The following is a 17,594-nucleotide window of genomic DNA, read 5'->3' on the forward strand; positions in this document are numbered from 1 at the left end:
AATCTGGTGTTGGGTTTGACATTCCTGCGCTCGCTGCATGAATGCATACTGGGCATGCTCTATAGTAACAGCATGTGGACAAGAGACTTATGCCAAATGAGCCAAGTAACTTCTTCAGCTTACATAAATGGCGATAAAATAATTTAATTGTACAGCTCTTCTAGACTTTCCAAATGCCATTGGTCTGAATTCGTTAAAATCAGATAGTGAAAAATGTCATTTTGTGGAGATTGTGTGACACTCAAAACAATTTTTGGGCACGACCTTAACGGGAAGGAGAGAGGGGGGAGATAAAAGACCCGCACACCAGCTTTAATTGGAGACACAGTAGGCCCAAACTCGACTACGTAATGAGACTTATTTTTCAAATGTTTCAGTTTGTCCTTCTCTTGCAATATTCATTGTGTATGTTATGTTCAAATATGACAAATATATTGGAATTTTGGAACCAATGTATGTTGTTAACTGTGTGCATGGAGCTGTTATAGTGCTGACATTGTGCACTGAGAATTTTATCATAATGTACTGAAAACAAAGTCCACTGAATTTGGTCACTAATGAGAAGGGAAATTGTGTGAATGTTGACATTAAAATGTCTAATCAATCCTTATAACACATATCCAGCCTTTTCCCTTTTTTAATATTAAACTATTACAATTACAAAACGATTTAACAACTCCCAAACATGGCCAAAATGCAGAACACATATGTTTTTACTAATTATGGATGTGTTATGTGGTATTCTGAATAATAACATCCTTCATACATATATGAAGTGCCATTGATGCCCTATAAGGCGTTATAATGCCAAAACTCTTTAAGGCAATATTGGATGACAGTTCCATAAAATTTGATGTTTACAAGACAAATGATGCATCTGATTTGTCGTTTAGAAAATAAAAAGCTTTTTCAGCAACATTTATTCAATAGTCTATTTTTCATTTGCTCAGGTAACCATTTATTAATCACTGTTTAGTGAGGAAATTACAGAAATCAGTTAAATGAGGTACACCATGCATGAGCTGGTACTGCACTGCCAGCATTTATCAATCTCAATCTCTCCTTTCAGTGTAAGAAAGTGAACACTAAGGAAAGTCATTTTGTGCCCAATGAAAGTTTTCCTTTGGAAATTTTGCCTTCCATTAAGAATAAAATTAAGCACTGGACCAGTGCTTTCCTGAATGTCCACCCCCTTCGAAATACACACACACCCACACTTCTAATTTGTGATTTATTATGTTCTTGAAGTTGTAGGAGCATTGGTTTGGTGTTGAGTGAAAGCTGGTTTATTCGCTTCATGGTGGATACAGGATGTGTATGTGTGTGTGTATTTTTCAGTGTGTCTGTGTCACAGAGGGGGGGTTGAAGCAGAGTATGCAGCCATCATTCACTGCTGTGGGTCAGCTCTCACACGTGACAGCAGGTGACCAGTGTCAGACAGGAAAGGTCACAGGCCTGCAGTCTGTGCTCGCTCCCAGTTTACAGAGTTTTAAAATATCCTGCAGACAACAGAGTCAAATGTATCTCTATAAAACTGATTATCTGCCTCTCACAACTTCATGGTGCCATTCTGAGATTTGGGTCATATTTGGAGATGTTTGCTGGCTGGAGGAGTTAAATGTGCAAGCTCACTTAGCTGGAAATTTCTTTGCCCAATGCATTTTCTTTGTCCTGCTCTCCTCTCTCACTATTTTCACTTCACTGTCCCTTTTTCTCCAGAACTTAAACAGCACATAGCCTTTTTTCCTGGCTTGTCAGTCTGCATGGACCCTGATGATGAAGTCTGGAGGCAGAGTTTTTGAACATCTTTCAGCTCGGCTATTCTCTGTGGGAGTCCTCTGACTTGAAGGTACCTTATTTGTCTTCACCTGTGTGTGTCTGTCTGTGTGTGTGTGTGTGTGTGTGTGTGTTTGCTGGGACCTTATTCTTGTGTTCACATGCCCATTAGTTAAGTAGAATAAATGCATTGTTCCTTTTTCATCTCTTTATCACCTAAGGGGGTATTTTTCTTTGATTGCATTACAATCACAGTAAGCTTTCCCTCATTAGTGGCAAGCAAGTTTTAATTTCTTATTTTCGACCGGGCATTTCACACAAACACATGCATGCACATGCAAATGCAAAATCTTAGTTTTTCTGTTTTAGCTATTGAGTGTTTAAAGGTAAAATCTTTTTTGCTTTGGTATTCCTTTTAGGTAGGATAAAATCTGCCAGATGAAGATTAGCTATGAAGTTTTACGTGGGAAACCTTTGTACTAGCCCCTCCATTGTGGGAAAAGGGCATTGATAGGAAGGCAGATAGAACTGATCAATAAGAAGTGCAGTTTTCTCCCCAGGCCTTCTTTCATATCTCTCTCTTGTTTGTGTTTTGAAGGGGTCGGGGGTACGGTCTGGTAAAGTGGTGGTGTGGGCGGGCTTCTGCCCCTTTATCAATCAGGATTTTAATTACACACGTCTAGGGCGACAGCTAGATTAGAAACCAATCGACGCTATCGGCCACAAAATCTAATTACTGTTTATTGACAGATAAGGGCAGGCCCCCTTCACTTTTCCAAATAAGATAAACCTCCCCCCTCGTACACAATGAAGAGCAGCTCATACTGTCCATGAAAGACTCTATGATAAGTAAACCCCCACTCAGAGAATTCCTCTATGCTTATGGAGAGATGTTACCTCTAAGGACTCCTCTGTTATAGATGACACAGGATCAGTGTAAGCGAGTCATATTAAACCTCTTCTTTAAACTCTTTGTAATAACAGAAGCATTTTGCTAACACTACAGTACATGTGTGCTTTTTCTCAAGTCACATTAAGGGAAACCTTTAACCCCAAGTTTCATAAACCCTAGTTCCTCACTTTTTCTCAAAGTTACTCATAAATCAATGGGATCTTAATGATGAGTAATGAGTGACCCTTAACCCTACAGAGCACACACAGGTGAAACATCCCATCTCCTGTAGACACACATCTCCCCAGAGAACAGTCCATCCTTACCCTCCTCCTCCTCCTAGATGTCCTCCTCTCTGTGAGCTAGACGCTGTCCAGCCCCCCCCCCCCCCCACCCCACCATACACACACACAACACTACCACCCATATCAGCCCTTTTACAGCCTCCGTCACTGTGCAATGCACTTTGCCTTTAAAGCCGAGAATCTGCCTCAGGTAAATATGGAGTAAATGATTGGATTATTGTTCTTTCATTTGGCTGTGTAGTAATGGCTGGATTATAAACATTGCAGAGTATAGATTTCCTGTCAGATCCTATGAATCAGACATCCTTATCTCATTTCCAGACTGCCGCTCCACCCAGCACTGCCATCTCCTAGCCAGGGAGTCTGGGAGAGTATGGGGAAGCCATATACTTGCACGCGCACACACAAGCATGCACGTGCACAAACATACGGACAAAAGCAGAAACAGACAAACAAGCACACACACACACACACACACACACATACACACACATATGGACAAAAACAGAAAAAGACAAACAAGCACACACAATCACACACACACACACATGTGGTAGAGGGAGAGAGACACAGAGACTGTTGTCACCCAGCACAGCACAGGCACTCCAAAGTCCATTCGAAGATTTCAAAAACCACTTAGGCCCCCTGTCCATATTTGTTAAGCAAGTAAATCTAAGGGCTACAGCGCACTGAATTCAAAAAGAGAGGAGAGACAGCGATGTAGAGAGCATGAGAGAGAGGGGGAAAGGGAGTAAGATGTCTCCTAAATGAAATTTAGGCGAGGCTGGGATGGAGGTTGGCTGACAGCAGGTGGAGGGAGAGAGGTTTCAGGCCCTCTGATTTGGTTTTAATCACGCAAAGAAAAAAATGTTTGGGTTTGAATTATGCAGCATTTTTGACCAGGACTGGAGATTGATGCCTGATTCCTCTGAAGACTGGACATCATATCAGTGGTTGTGCCTGATATCTTTCATGTTTTTTCTCTCTCTGCCTCTTCACTGAATTTCTTTTCAGTGGATTACCAACACTGTAATCAAGTTAGGGAGCTGTGTGGACCAGCAGCTGCTACACAAGCATGCTTTTGGTGGAATCCATCAAAACTCTCCACACAACATGTGGAGAGTCAACAAAACAACAACACACACTGAACTGGCATTAGCAGAAATACTGAGCTTAAGACAGGTTGGAAAAATGTATTTTTAGCGCACTCGTCGTTTAAGCATCAAGCAATCACTGCAGAGAATGCTGTGTTCAGTGATGGCGACCAAAGTCATAGTTTGTTTGTGGATGACATTCAGAAGGAACAAGAAACCAAGAAACCCTCGTAAAGTTACATTTGAATGGGGATAAATGGTTGATTTCAATACTCAAATACATGTTATAGATTTGTTATAGATTATTTTCTCGATTCATCACAGTTGTTTTGTCTATAAAATGAGAGACAGTGAAACACGTCTGCTATAATTTTACTGAATCCCTAAAGCCTCTTTTGTCCGATTAATGACCCAAAACTCAAAGATATCCAGCCTAGAAATATAAAATAAAAAAGCCATCATTTGATTCTGTGTTTTAGCTTAAAAACAACTTAAACAATGAATCAATTATCAAGATAGTTGTCAGTCATTTTTTGTTTTGATGGGCTAATCATTTCATTATTTGAACTACATAAAAAAATAAAACAAAAGTATAGAAGCTGATTCTACAAATTCACTCTCCTCTTTATTAGCAGTGAATCGGCTCCTGGAAATATTCTGATTACATTTCACATGAAAGCTTTATATCTCTCGGATTCTACTTTTAGGAGGATTGTTTATGTCAGCCAATAAAAAATGCTTTAATTGAATGATATTCTCCCTTAGTTCACAGTAGATAATCTTTCTGTGGGCTGCTGAGAACCACTCATTGGTAGTTAATACACCTAACAGAGGGAACTGAACAGGACCGCTGTTGTCATTCCTTAGTGCTGAAGCGCTGTGCCATTACATTTATAGATTTTCTCTTTGATGGGATAATTTGGTCTTTATATCTCTCACAAATGAAGTGATCCTCAGTGCTCCTAGTGCAGCTCAATGTGCAGCTCCCATTTTCAAATACAGTTAATTGCATTCGAAAAGAATCAATGATACTTTCACGGTGACAATATCATTCTTTTAATGTCACTTAATTTCCTCAGTGAAATGATTACATCAATAGCCTGGAACTCATTTCTATCTTTCAGCATGAATTAATCTATTAAGGACAATAATTACATGTTTGTAATGGATAGGTTTTTTGTACTCAGAAGTAAATGCAGTCAGGTATCCATTGTGGGCCTGGTTGTTGGCACTGTCCTGACTGTCATTCATTCAGTTTATGAATTACACCATCACCCAGGGGGGAAGGAGGGGGGGGGGGGGGAATAAATAAATAAATATATAAAGGTTACCTCTGCTGCAGCTCCTCTGTGGCCTTGTTGTGAGATAGCCCTCCCTCTAGTGGAGATGATAGAGTTGGTTACTGCTGTCAGCTGGCTTCATGCTCTGGTCCACAGCTGAGGCAGTCAGTCAATGATGGAGAATGTAAGATGTGTGAAGAAGAAGAAAACCTTTCAGAGGACAGGACAGAGCAGAACATATATGAACAAACTGCATTCTTTTTGTTTTTTTAATAAAACATGTTTTAATTACTATATGAATTAGGTTGCTGAAGTTGTACAGTTATTTGTATTGCTGGTAAATGTTTGTTTTAATTTTGTTTACATATTAATGTTTTCTGGAATATGTAATATGTTGCCTAGATGTTGAGAAAGGGCCCCAAAATAGAGCCTGAGGACCACTAGTTTTCATGCATGGGGTCCACAAACAAGTTGAATTGCACCATTATGAAATTAACACATGCAATGATTATAGTTTATTTTAATGGTAGATTTTATGTATCTCAACAACAGAAACCTATCAACTACATAAAAATCATATCCAAAAAACACCCCCAAGATAATTAAAATTAAAAAGTTTGTTAAGTTTGTGAACGCCTGGGTTACATGATACAGCCACTGTGATCTCTATTGTCCTGTTATTTATTCATCAACAGTGGAAACCGACCGACTGCCATGTTTTTCAGCCTTTGCACGTATGCTGTCACCTGCCGTTTTTCTCAGGTGAAAATGTACCCACCACACCCGCAGTGCTACTGAGCAGAGAGGCAAAAAATAATCCAAATTACAAACAGCACCCTGACAGAAGACTTCACACAGCTGCACGGGCACATGTGGGCAGTCAAAATGAGCATGAGGTTGCTTAGCAGTTTAGGAATTCACGGAGCAGTAAAGCAAAAAAACATAATAACAGTGGGAACATGTTAAAAATACTCAAAGTTCAACATTCACTGTTATTATTTTTTTTTTCTTTTTTACACAATGAAAAAAAAGAGGAAGTTAAAGACATAAGACGGACTGACGGAACGGTTACTTGTTTTTTTCCCCCCTCTTAACAGATTTTTTCCCCCCCTTGAATCACATTTGACCTCACTCACCCGGGTCCTGCTGCCGGTGGAGGTGTTTGCTTTAGCCACAGGGCGCGCGCCGGAGGAGGAGTTGATAGTGTGGCTGCGGTGTCCGCGCGCTCAGAAACACAGAGCCACCTCCACCACCACCACCACCACTACAACCTGGAGAAACCACCTCCACAGTGCGCTGTGCTCACCCGGGGATGTGACATGACTTGTCCGAGTAAGGTACACGACACATCAGTAATAACCTCAGTTTATCTTCCAGGCACATTATTTTTTGTCTACTTGTATTTTGTGTACTTTTTGTATTGTGTGAAGAGATTAAAAAAAAAAAAAGTATCCTGTTTTTAAATGTGGCTTACCTGTAGCTACTGTAAATTACATCAGTGCGCACGCGGTTGAGCTCTAATTGAGGCATGCACTGTGCACGTGGACCAGCATCGTAGCTTTTCCTTTGGGAATAGTGACTGGATTACGCTATCGATTTGACCATTACTGTACGCATGAAAAAGGTTAAATTTAGCGACTTAATAAGACATAGCTGCTTGTTTAATGTGAGACAAATTCGGAGGTAAAATTGCTAAATAAACACCATAAAGTAAAGCGTATTTATTATGTCGTCTCCTTAAAACGTGTCGTTTTAAAGAGTATTTTATGTATTCCCTCATAGGCCAAACTTGTTTATATCACCAGACTGTAATGACATTTTGTATAAAATTGACTTGTCAATTAAAAGGTTAATTAATGCAACATTATCTTTATTAAACCATCACCAAGTGAGGGCTTCATGCAGCTGAACGTCCATAGATATTAGTTTAACTTCAGTACTGTACACAGAAATATATTATTTGGTGTTTTTTAAAAACTTGTGTATGAAAAAAATAAGTCATTATTATTTTATGACGCTATGTATTATGATCAGTCTTAAAAAAAAACCCAGTAGGCCTATTCCAGTCTTTTAGCTGACCAGACAGCATGCTTTCTTGTTTTGACAAGTTAATTAACCATATATTTTCTTAATTAACCATCCACACATATGCAAACAAATAAACACACATATACACACACAGATGCAAATGTCAAGTGTAGCCTACAGGCAGAATATAGGATTTTATGATATGTGAGATCCCACACAACAACACAAATCTTAAATTTAAAAAAGTTGTAACAGCAGCAGATTAGATAATCAACACTGCTCCTGGTAGTAATACTGCACTAACTTTGTCATGCCACGTGTGATCGAGTGTTCGCCTGAGTGCAGCTCTATTCTTTATTTGTATCAGATCCCATCCTGTCAAATCAGCTGTCACACAGTCTGATTTTTTTTTTCATAACAGAGCTGATAAGAAGCAAGGATAGTAGCAGCAGCAGCAGGGATTTCATAGCTCATACTGTGTGACAAAAGTCTGTGTGGTGTCAGTCAGAAAGCCCTGGGAGGCCAAAGTGAAATATGCAGAAATGTGATTTATCAAACAGAGGAAGTCATCAACATGAAAGACAGTACACAGGTTAGATGCCAGGATAAGAGTAGAGAGAGTACCACCTCTTGTGATTCTCTATTGGTTGTAACCAGGTCCCTTGACTTAAACCATGCTGGATCAGCTGTTACTACCACCAGACTGTTGTGTTTGTTTTTGCATTGTGATTTAACTCATTATAGGGATTTATTTAACAGTTTGGTTTTCTTTATTTTAATTATTCTAATTGTGTGTGTTAACATTACGTAGATTTTAGTGTTACAACTTGAATAAACTGCAGGAAATTGAATGTTAAATGTTACTACAATTCTATTCAGTAATATGATCACATTTAGTGGGAGTTAATGTTAAAATCCACTTGTGTTGTTTTGTTTGGGGTTTACAGATGTGTTTTAATTTTTCTTGATCTGTATATTTAGTGCAGTGTCTTTAAAAGTCTAAGAACTGTGTCTGATAGTGATTTTACTCCTCTTTAAAGAATTAAAGTGACAGGTGTTTGATTTGGCATCAATCTTAATTGGATTTCATCAATTTAGTCATTTGTGTTTGTCCCAAAAAGAGACCAGATGCTGTGTAATCTGTGCCACTGTGGAGGCACTATTGCTGCACATCAATAGGCCTGTGATGATCAATAGGGATTGCGTGATGTTTTTGCATTGATTGTAGAAACGTGAGCCGATGAATGGAACTGGATTCCTCTCCAGGGGTTATACTTGTTCCTGTTCGGCAGAGAAAAGCGGAGAGCAGCAGAGCGACCCAACACACCTTTTTGCATGAATCTTGCTGGTAGATCTTGACTCCTCCTCGCTCGCTCGTATTTTTTACTTTGACTGAAGTAGCAGGGGACCGTTGTCAGATACCTTCTGACTTTGCTCAAGTAGAATTTCAGAAAAGTGAGCTAGCTGCTGTTTCTTTCTGCTTGACTCAGCCAAGTGTCGGCCATTGTTGGAGCGCTCATTTCTCCAATAAGATGCCATGGTAAGCTCTGCTCTTATAATGTGGCGATACAGTAACATGGAGACCCTCACTGACTGTGAAATGGTATCTGCATTCTCGACATTCTTACTGAGCTTGATCAACAGTGAAACACAGGCGGTTCTAAAGCTGGGGTTAGAGAAGACAGAGCTGGATTTTCCGCTGCTTTAGAAGCTGATGGGCTTCCAGAATATGAGTTATGGCTTGAGATCATCTCTCACAGGTGGTGAAAGGCTCACAATGGTCTCTCACATGTAACACCCGCAAATGGAGCTAGCGACACAGCTCAATAAATACATTTACTGTCCTTAGTGGTTTGAAAGCTATTGCTTTTCGTGAAGTGAAGTGCTACAGATGCACTCGACTGCTTAGTGTAGTTTCTATAGTGCGGTTGAAGCTGGTGTCAGGCTTTATTATGTGCTATATAACAGTACGGGTGACATTTTGATATCTTTAAAAAAAAAAAAAAAGCATACAGTAGATGACAGTAAGTTTTTTAATCATCATCAAGTTTTGAGATGTTTGGTTAAGTTCTGTGTTGTAGTGTGATGTGTAATATTGCTTTGGCTTTCCTGTGGCTTTGTTTGATATCACTTCAGTGTATAGTAATGAATGTTTAAAAAGCTTCTCTAAAGAAATCATGAAATATAAATGACAAAATGTAAAGATAATTAGCTTTTATCAGTAAATACATGATGCATTTTTTACAAGTCAGTACAGTTATCGAAGCTATTTTAAATTATATCACAAATGACAACTACATACACTAATACTGACAGTCACACACTTGCATTTATCATCTTCATTTATGCTCAAATTTGACTTTTCGGCACTTAAAGTTTTTTATTTAATTACGATGGAAACTTTGACTGCTCTCATAGTTGAATCTCTGTTGTTCATGTGATAGGTTGTTTTGTCTGTGTGCATGTGAGCCATGTGTGGCATGTGTGTGTCGTATCTGTGCATGGTGGAGTGTGTGAGCGAGCGTTTGGATCCCTCCTCCCCGGTGCTCCGCCGGCCCCTCTGTCACTTTAAGTCCTGCCCCTCGGAGCCAGCCAACAGCAGCTGTTCCATATTCATCAAGCCCTTGAGTCTTAAAGAGCCCTATCCTGCCCATGGAAAGAGTCATTCCTCTTGCTCGCGCTCTCATGCTCTCTCCATCTTAGTGCTCATCCCGCTGCTGCCTGCGCCTCTCTCTCTCCCTCTCTCTCTCTCTCTATCGCTCTCTCTCTCTCTCTCACTCCCCTTTACCTCTCCGTCTATCTGTCCCTCCCCCCTTCACTCTGCCTCTCTCATACACTCTCTCTCTCTCTCTCTCTGTCTGTCATACGCACACACTCACTTACATACACTCAGACACACATTCTTACTCTCTCTCCCTACACATACATACATAAACACACACACACACACACAACACACATGCTCACACACACGCGCGCGCCTACTCAATCCATCAGAGTCCAACATACCTGTGCAAGCTGGGGGAAGCAGTGCTGGAGGGGCTTTTTCGGCAGTGTTGTCTCTGAGGGTGCTGTGCTATCATTTGGGGAAGAAGCGGGTCTCAATTGTTTTCTCTTTCCTCTTCCTCTCATTCCTGGAATGCTAAAACTGGACTGATGGACATTTCAGAACTTTGTCTTCCAGACCCTCTCAGCTATCATAACCAGTAGGTGCACCTCTTTTCTTTCTTTCCTTCTTTGCACTTTTTCCTTTTAACCCGTCTGTTGTGATGCAGTTTTAAATTCTTCCTTGTTGTCTTTCGTTTTTCTTTTTTTTTTATTATCCTTGTCTTCTTTTTAAACTGTGCCTACTCTAGTTTTTTTTTCCTTTCACGATTAACCTTTCTAGTCTTGGCACTGAACTTTTTCCTGTTTTAGCAATGATGTACTTTTCCTGGCTCGTCTCTTCATTTACCCTCTCATACCTGCTGGCACTCTTAAACATGCACTTTCTCAAGTTCATCGTTTTTAAGGGGGTTTTACATTATGCAGGACTTGAGTGTAGAGCAACAGGGCAGGTGGAGCTGTGTATGTGTGTGCAAATTTACTGTGTGAGCACATCATGTATGCCAGTCTTTGTAAATTTCATTCAGTGCATGGCTAATTGATTTAGTTTGCCCCTCTGCAAAGTGCGTATTCTTTTCTGAAAGAATTGGTCGTACCTGGCCAGTTGGGTTAGGTGGTTGTTTGCTGACGTCTTTGTTCTTATATACTGGGCAGCCCAGAGGGAATGAGAATAATATTTTAATGAGTTAAGATTAACGTGAATCCGTGGAATTGGAAAGGGATAAATGACACACTGTAATACGTGTAGTCAGAGAAAGACGGATGAAAGGAGCCTGGCAGGTCTGTCCCAGCTAGCCGCACGCAAGCAAAGCTCCTGGCTGCTGGGACAGTCTGAGCTCACAGCTACTACCTCACTAAACTTTGTAAATCCATCCATAACTTACATTTGATACAAAATAAATAAGAATTAATAATTATTTTTTTGTTGTTTTATTTTTATTAGAAAAAACACAAAACATTTCTGTAGAAAATGAATGTAAATTAATCTCGACACATGACCGATTATGTGTGGAAAAACAGAAGCTTAGCTTCAGTTAATAGTTTTTTAAAACATTTTTTACATCAGTTAATATTTAAAAAAAGATAAGATTGATAAATGTTATTTATGAAGAAGTGATGATTGGTCAAAGACAAATCAGCAAACAGTTGAGCTGCCAGTTACACTTCCCTGATACTTTAGTGCATTCAGACTATTTACATTTTCTAGAAATTGTCTAGAAAATGTGCCCACATTGTCTATTTTTACAGGTTAACTTGACTAACTGAACTTGCACTGAACATAATGTATTGATACTGTAATTAAACAGGTTGTTCAATTTTGTATTTATATATTAAATTTCCTTTTAATACAGTCACTAAAAATCCCTCACAGAAAAGAATTCAGTGTAAAATAGAAGAGCTGGGTTGTGTCAGTGTGTGTTGCTTATCTTCAGATATAATTTACTTTGTGCTTTAATCACTGCTCATTCTAAAAATGATCATAAAAACACATTAAGCATAAAACATATTAATGTGTGCAATTATTTCAATTCATTTCTTGAAGTTGGATTTAACAAGTTCACTTTTGTGTGATACACATGAATAAAAAATGACACAAACAGCAGTAACCTAACCCTAACCCTGAGTAACTGGGAGCTGTTAAGTGTCTTTATATTTTTATTATATTCTGAATTTAAGTATTCCCTTAATTTAAATGCAATATTACTGTTGTTTAGTTAATAAGCAGATCATCACGCTACACCACCTTTTATAAATTTAAACAACAACAAAAAAACAAAAATGTGTGTGTGTGTATATATATTTGTTTATATATATGTATCCTTAAGTTTTAAGAGGCGTTTAGCTTTTTATTTTTATATATTTGCCCTGCCAATGCAGTTTCCAACAATTATTTAATCCAATTCATTGCAAGGGGAAACATTATTAAACATGATTACATTTAACATTTTCAATAAAGTTGCAAATCATTTGTTCATAATCTGTTTTACTTTCATTTGATTTGATTTGACTTTTCTCCTTTTTTGTCAAAAGCAAACATTTATATTTATTTAATTTCTCTTTACTCTACATAGTCTAATAGTCAGTTTATCAATAGTGAAATAACAGATTCTCAAATTTATACATGCAAAAACTTTTCAATAATATAATGCAATCGATTTGAATGATTCTTAATTTATTAGTTTTTTTGCCCTAATAAGTTACAGTTGTTCCATTCACGTATTAAGACACTGCAGTATTAGAAGAGATTTAGAGATGGTGTACTGTGCACTGATTTACAATTAGTTTAAATAAAAATACAGATGCACATTTAATTATGCTCTGTACAACATAGACGTTGCAGGTTTTGTGTATCGTGTTCATAATGCTGGATTACTATGTAGCTATTTAACATTTTTTGTAAAGCTTTTGTGAGAGTTTTTGGAGTTGTGAACAGGTGTTTGATGGATAAATAACTTGAGAGACTTGCTGAAAGATATGTTAAGAAGTAAATCCAGTAAAATGGGATAATTTTTTTTTACTTTTAGACTACAAATCTGTCTAATATAATTACAATAATTTAGCTTTTTCCTTATTTCATGTCTCCCTAACAGCAGCTAGTGTTTTTGTGGACTCACTCCAGCATTGCAGCGTGCCTGGTGTAATTCTGGTTCAGTAATAGCTCTCTTCTGCTAATTGTACAGCGGTATTTGAAGCCCTTCACTGTGGGCAGGATGTGGCCGTGATGCTTGGATGAGAGGATTAGTGGGACGTATGTGCTCCATGTAATTAGCACAGCACTGTTGTGGAATCACTGTAGTATACACTCTATAGATTGACCCGAGGGCATCGCCACTGTCTGAGAATTAGACTGAAACTGAGTTTTATCTTCTGAGTAGAGACACACATTCCGCTTGTGCATCATTATTTTGAAATTTGATCATATTGAAGTTATTACCAAGTATTGTAATAAAATAGGGTTTTACTGAAAGTTGCATTCTTCACTGTGTGTATTTACTCTAAATGTTTTTTTTTCTTTGCCGTTGATAAGTGGCCATTACACCTGACCTGTTATTTGCCTTTGCTTAAGTCTAAACATGCCTTGGCTCATGCGGTGACACAAACCATTTACTGTATAAGTCTAACAGGCTTATTGTTTAGCTTGTATTGCACTGGCTTGTCGTGCCACTCAGAAGTCGGGGAAAGCTAAGCATTGTCAGTTTGAGTTCCTGTGTGCTTACTAGAAAACATGCAGCATGAGCGGCAGTGAATTGAGATGTGACTTCTTTCTGGTCCTAAATGTTCCATCAACACCCTCGCTTTCCTTAAGCCCTGGCATAGCACTGCTATAAACTAACAAGGCTATCCAATTTCCTGTCATGAAATGAGAGCTTTTTAATGTATTTTTTAGAGACACAGAAAGAGCGTTAGCACAATGATGAATTAGATTTCAATTTATTTGACTTTATTCCCAGCTTGCTGCATTAGAGCCTGCAAACACCCATCTCCAGGAGTCCGTCCGCTTGATTCTTATTAGGTTTCAGAAAACAAGGCAAGGGAATTGCATTAGTGTATCTTAAGTTAAAAGCTCTTTGCTCTTTGACCAAGTGTTTCATTGTTATTGGGTTAATCAGATTTTTGCTGTCTTCATGGAGATGCTATCGCAGGCTAGAGGCAGTGGTGGGTAACCAAAGCAGCCGTGCACAGACACTATCCAGATGGGATCAGCTTACGGTAATTTGGTTTCAGAATACATTACCAGAAGAGGCTGCTGGCCGAGAATGGCCACCCCGCTATGAGCCAGGAGCTGGTGGCCTCTGTACTGTAGCTGCTGCGTCCAGCCAACCCACCTGTCCCATTCCCACACTCCTCTATGCCGTAGGCCTTGAGGAGGTGCTGGGATGTGTGCCTTTTTAAAGAAAACCTAATGTTTTTAAATTCAATTTGTCACCCAATTCTAAATACTTCTTCCTTGTACCAACAGGGCTTTGTTGTCCAATTCATTAGAGAGATTCCTGAGTCCACTGGCCACGCTGGAGCCCTCTCATTTCTGGTATCTAGTATCATTACTTTCACTGTAAATATGTCACTCAGCTCGAGGTGAGCTGGGGGAGGGTGGAGCATGTTGTCCCTCTCCAGGCCAAATGGGGATGCAGAGTATATTAACACTATGTGGATGTTCACTATTTTGTAGCTCCAGAGGTATTTGGGTTCATACTTGTTAGCTTTTAAGGATCACATCAAACTCCTTATTCACATTATTCCCCATCCTGGCTGATTTATTCCCTAGATAATTAATTGGGAAAAAGAAAACGAAAGAAAAGCATGCAATTTTATTTTGATATTATTAGTCAATATTGGAAGATTTTATTGTCATTTTTCATAACAACATGCTGTCTCTTAAGACCCTATATGATGTTTGGCCTTTACACCTCTCTGTGATTAGCTACGATGACTCTTTGGCTATTTCACAACATCCACCCGCACAAAAACCACCAACTGTCACCGCACGCGTCCCTCCTGATTTCTCGTCCATGGTAACCTTGGACATCTCCACCGCAGTGTGAGAATCTGTTTAAAAATAACCAGGTCCATTAGTCTAGAAGGATAATGCTAGCCTACGTGGGCTCTCATGCCCTTGTGGCAGCAGAGTGCTATCACTGACACGGTGCGTCAGCACTTCTTCCTGTTGCTCCAACATTGAAGGGCTCCTCTTAATTTACACACACATGCACGCACGCATACAAACTCACAAACACACACAGCTTCATCGAGAACACAGCAGAAGTTCAGAAAAAGAAAAAAGCTGTTAACATAGTAACACACTTGACAAAATGCTGCAGTAGAGTGGAAAATTTGTGACAAGATGAAGAGAAACTGAAAACAGTAAAAGTTTTTCATGTTTCATACTGTTATACCCGTGAGTGTTTGGGGACTGGGTATGGGTCCATTAATTCACACTTTGTTAAAAATATGTGATGTAACTTTATGGGTGTTTATCAGTGAAGGCTATTGGTATTGAGCGGCCAGTTGTTTGAAGGTTATGTTTCGAAGCAGTAATTGAAATGCAAAATAACATTAGGATCGATGGTTAGCTTTGTTTATTTATGAAATCAATATTGAAACCGTCCGTCACAGCAGCAGCTCTGATTCCCACTGACAGCTTCACCAAGTCTTCTCTATATGGCCGGGGGTCCTTGCACCCATTACAGCTTTTAGACAAAGCACTTTTTTCCCCATCACACTTTGGAAAGCTGTGATCAAATGTTTCAGGCTCATCTATTTGGACACACAGTCCATAGTTTAAAGAATAACTGTGAGGAATGACATCATGAACTGATGAAATTGTTAAATTAAAAAGACTGATGCAATGTACCCACTTAGCAGCATTTTGGGTGTGTCTTCGAGAGAGAGAGAGAGAGAGAGAGAGAGAGAGAGAGAGAGAGAGAGAGAGAGAGAGAGAGTACTACTATCACTCATCCCTGATTTGCCCAGGGGAGGTAGATGTGACCAATAACCAGCCATTAACATGGCAGTGTGCAAAAAGCCAGCCACCATAGGCCTAGTTTCACTGTGGTGAACAGGAATATCTATTGATGTATTTGTGTCCCTTGACCCATGTCAAATAAGCATAGCCATTATTACAGAAGTACAGAAATGTTTCATTTCAATTAACTCAAACACTAACAGCACTGCACTACTTGTCTAAAATATATAACATAATTAACAAATGTTTGGCAATAAGAAAATATATTCTATAAGTAATGCTACGTCGTTTAAAAGACCAGTGTGTGAGATGTAGTGGCATCTAGGGGTGCTATTGCATATAGGAAGAGGACCCAGTCTCTATGTAGATATAAAGGGTTCATTCTAAGGTAATGAGAGATTCTTATTTTCTGGTGATTATAATAATTTAACTAATTAACATACTGATGATAATTACATTATATTTCTGCCAAGTCTGTTCTGCTATACGCCACTAAATTCTACACACTGTACCTTTAAATGTCTTGCAATTGCTTATCTGCACAGAATTGGTAATGTTCTGCAAGCCAAGAACTTGTATAATATATAACACTGTTTTAACTTTTTACCCTTGTCTACATAGTCCATTATTTTAATGCTTTCTCTAAGCTGACATTGCTGCCGTCTCAGCTTTAATCAGCCTTTTCAAATGTTTCTGACTTGTGTCCAGACCTCTGAATATCTGCCCTCCAATTTAAATAGTAAAAGTGAAAATGAAATCAAATATAGTCGAATTATCAGGCATCAGAGGTTAGGTTTGTTTTTCTCGTCTCATAAAAACTTAATTGCATATCTTTTTCACAACTTTACTGCTGTAATACAGTCATTTCATCTGATAACAGACGACAGATTTGTTATTGTGTCTCTGTTTCTTGGCGTGTGTTCTTGCTTGCCTGCCCGCCTTCAAATTATACGACTGTGTACTTGCGCGTATGTGCGTATTTGCCTGTTAGTCACAAAACACGTTCATGTTAAAATGGCACCTTATGAGACCACCCCTATAGCGCCAAGTGCAATCGAATGGTTACATTGAGTGGCTGGTTGTTGAACCTGCCACTTGGAGAGTCCCTCCCTCCCAGTACGTCCAGTGACACCAGACGTGGTGTATGCTGAAATGTATGTTTAGATTGCCCCCTGAAGGAGACACATTAATTCAGGAAATATCCCCAAAGTTTAATTATTCCTGAATGGTGTGGTGGTGGACACTACCATATAAATCAGTTAGGCCCACCCGCCTTTTTATTACCAGCACTATTTATGGGAAATGTGTGGCAGCTGGTAGAGATGAGCCTGTAAAAAGCTAGAGGCTATTGCTATGACTATGTCTACTGCTGTGGCAGACATAGTCATAGCAATGGTGTTTTGAGCAACATCAGTTCATTTTGGAGGCATTTGAATTGGGTGCTGCAAAGATTTAAAATGTTTAATATGATTAGCAGGCTGTATTATGCTTTTTATTTTATTATTACCTATGTGCCGTGATTATTATTATTATACACCTGATTGCCTTTAAATGATCCTGGACATCTGATTAACTTGCTAATTTTGGCCTGTTAATTTTGCCTTCTATATTTGTGTATGTGCGTGTACGTGTGTGTGCTTGCATGTGTTT

General features: G+C 39.0%; 1 protein-coding gene across 2 annotated transcripts in view; it reads left to right on the forward strand.

Moving 5' to 3' along the window:
• Nucleotides 1–10,531: 10,531 nt before the first annotated feature.
• Nucleotides 10,532–17,594, forward strand: part of esrrb (estrogen-related receptor beta) — a 39,943-nt gene continuing 32,880 nt past the window's right edge. For both annotated transcript variants that reach the window (XM_053335323.1, XM_053335324.1), the window contains exons 1-2: nt 10,532–10,581; nt 14,442–14,510. In XM_053335323.1, coding sequence (XP_053191298.1) covers nt 10,532–10,581; nt 14,442–14,510 — 119 coding nt within the window. The remainder of the gene's footprint in view (nt 10,582–14,441; nt 14,511–17,594) is intronic.

This window comes from Scomber japonicus, chromosome 16, assembly GCF_027409825.1.
Source record: "Scomber japonicus isolate fScoJap1 chromosome 16, fScoJap1.pri, whole genome shotgun sequence".
NCBI classification, from domain to species: domain Eukaryota; kingdom Metazoa; phylum Chordata; class Actinopteri; order Scombriformes; family Scombridae; genus Scomber; species Scomber japonicus.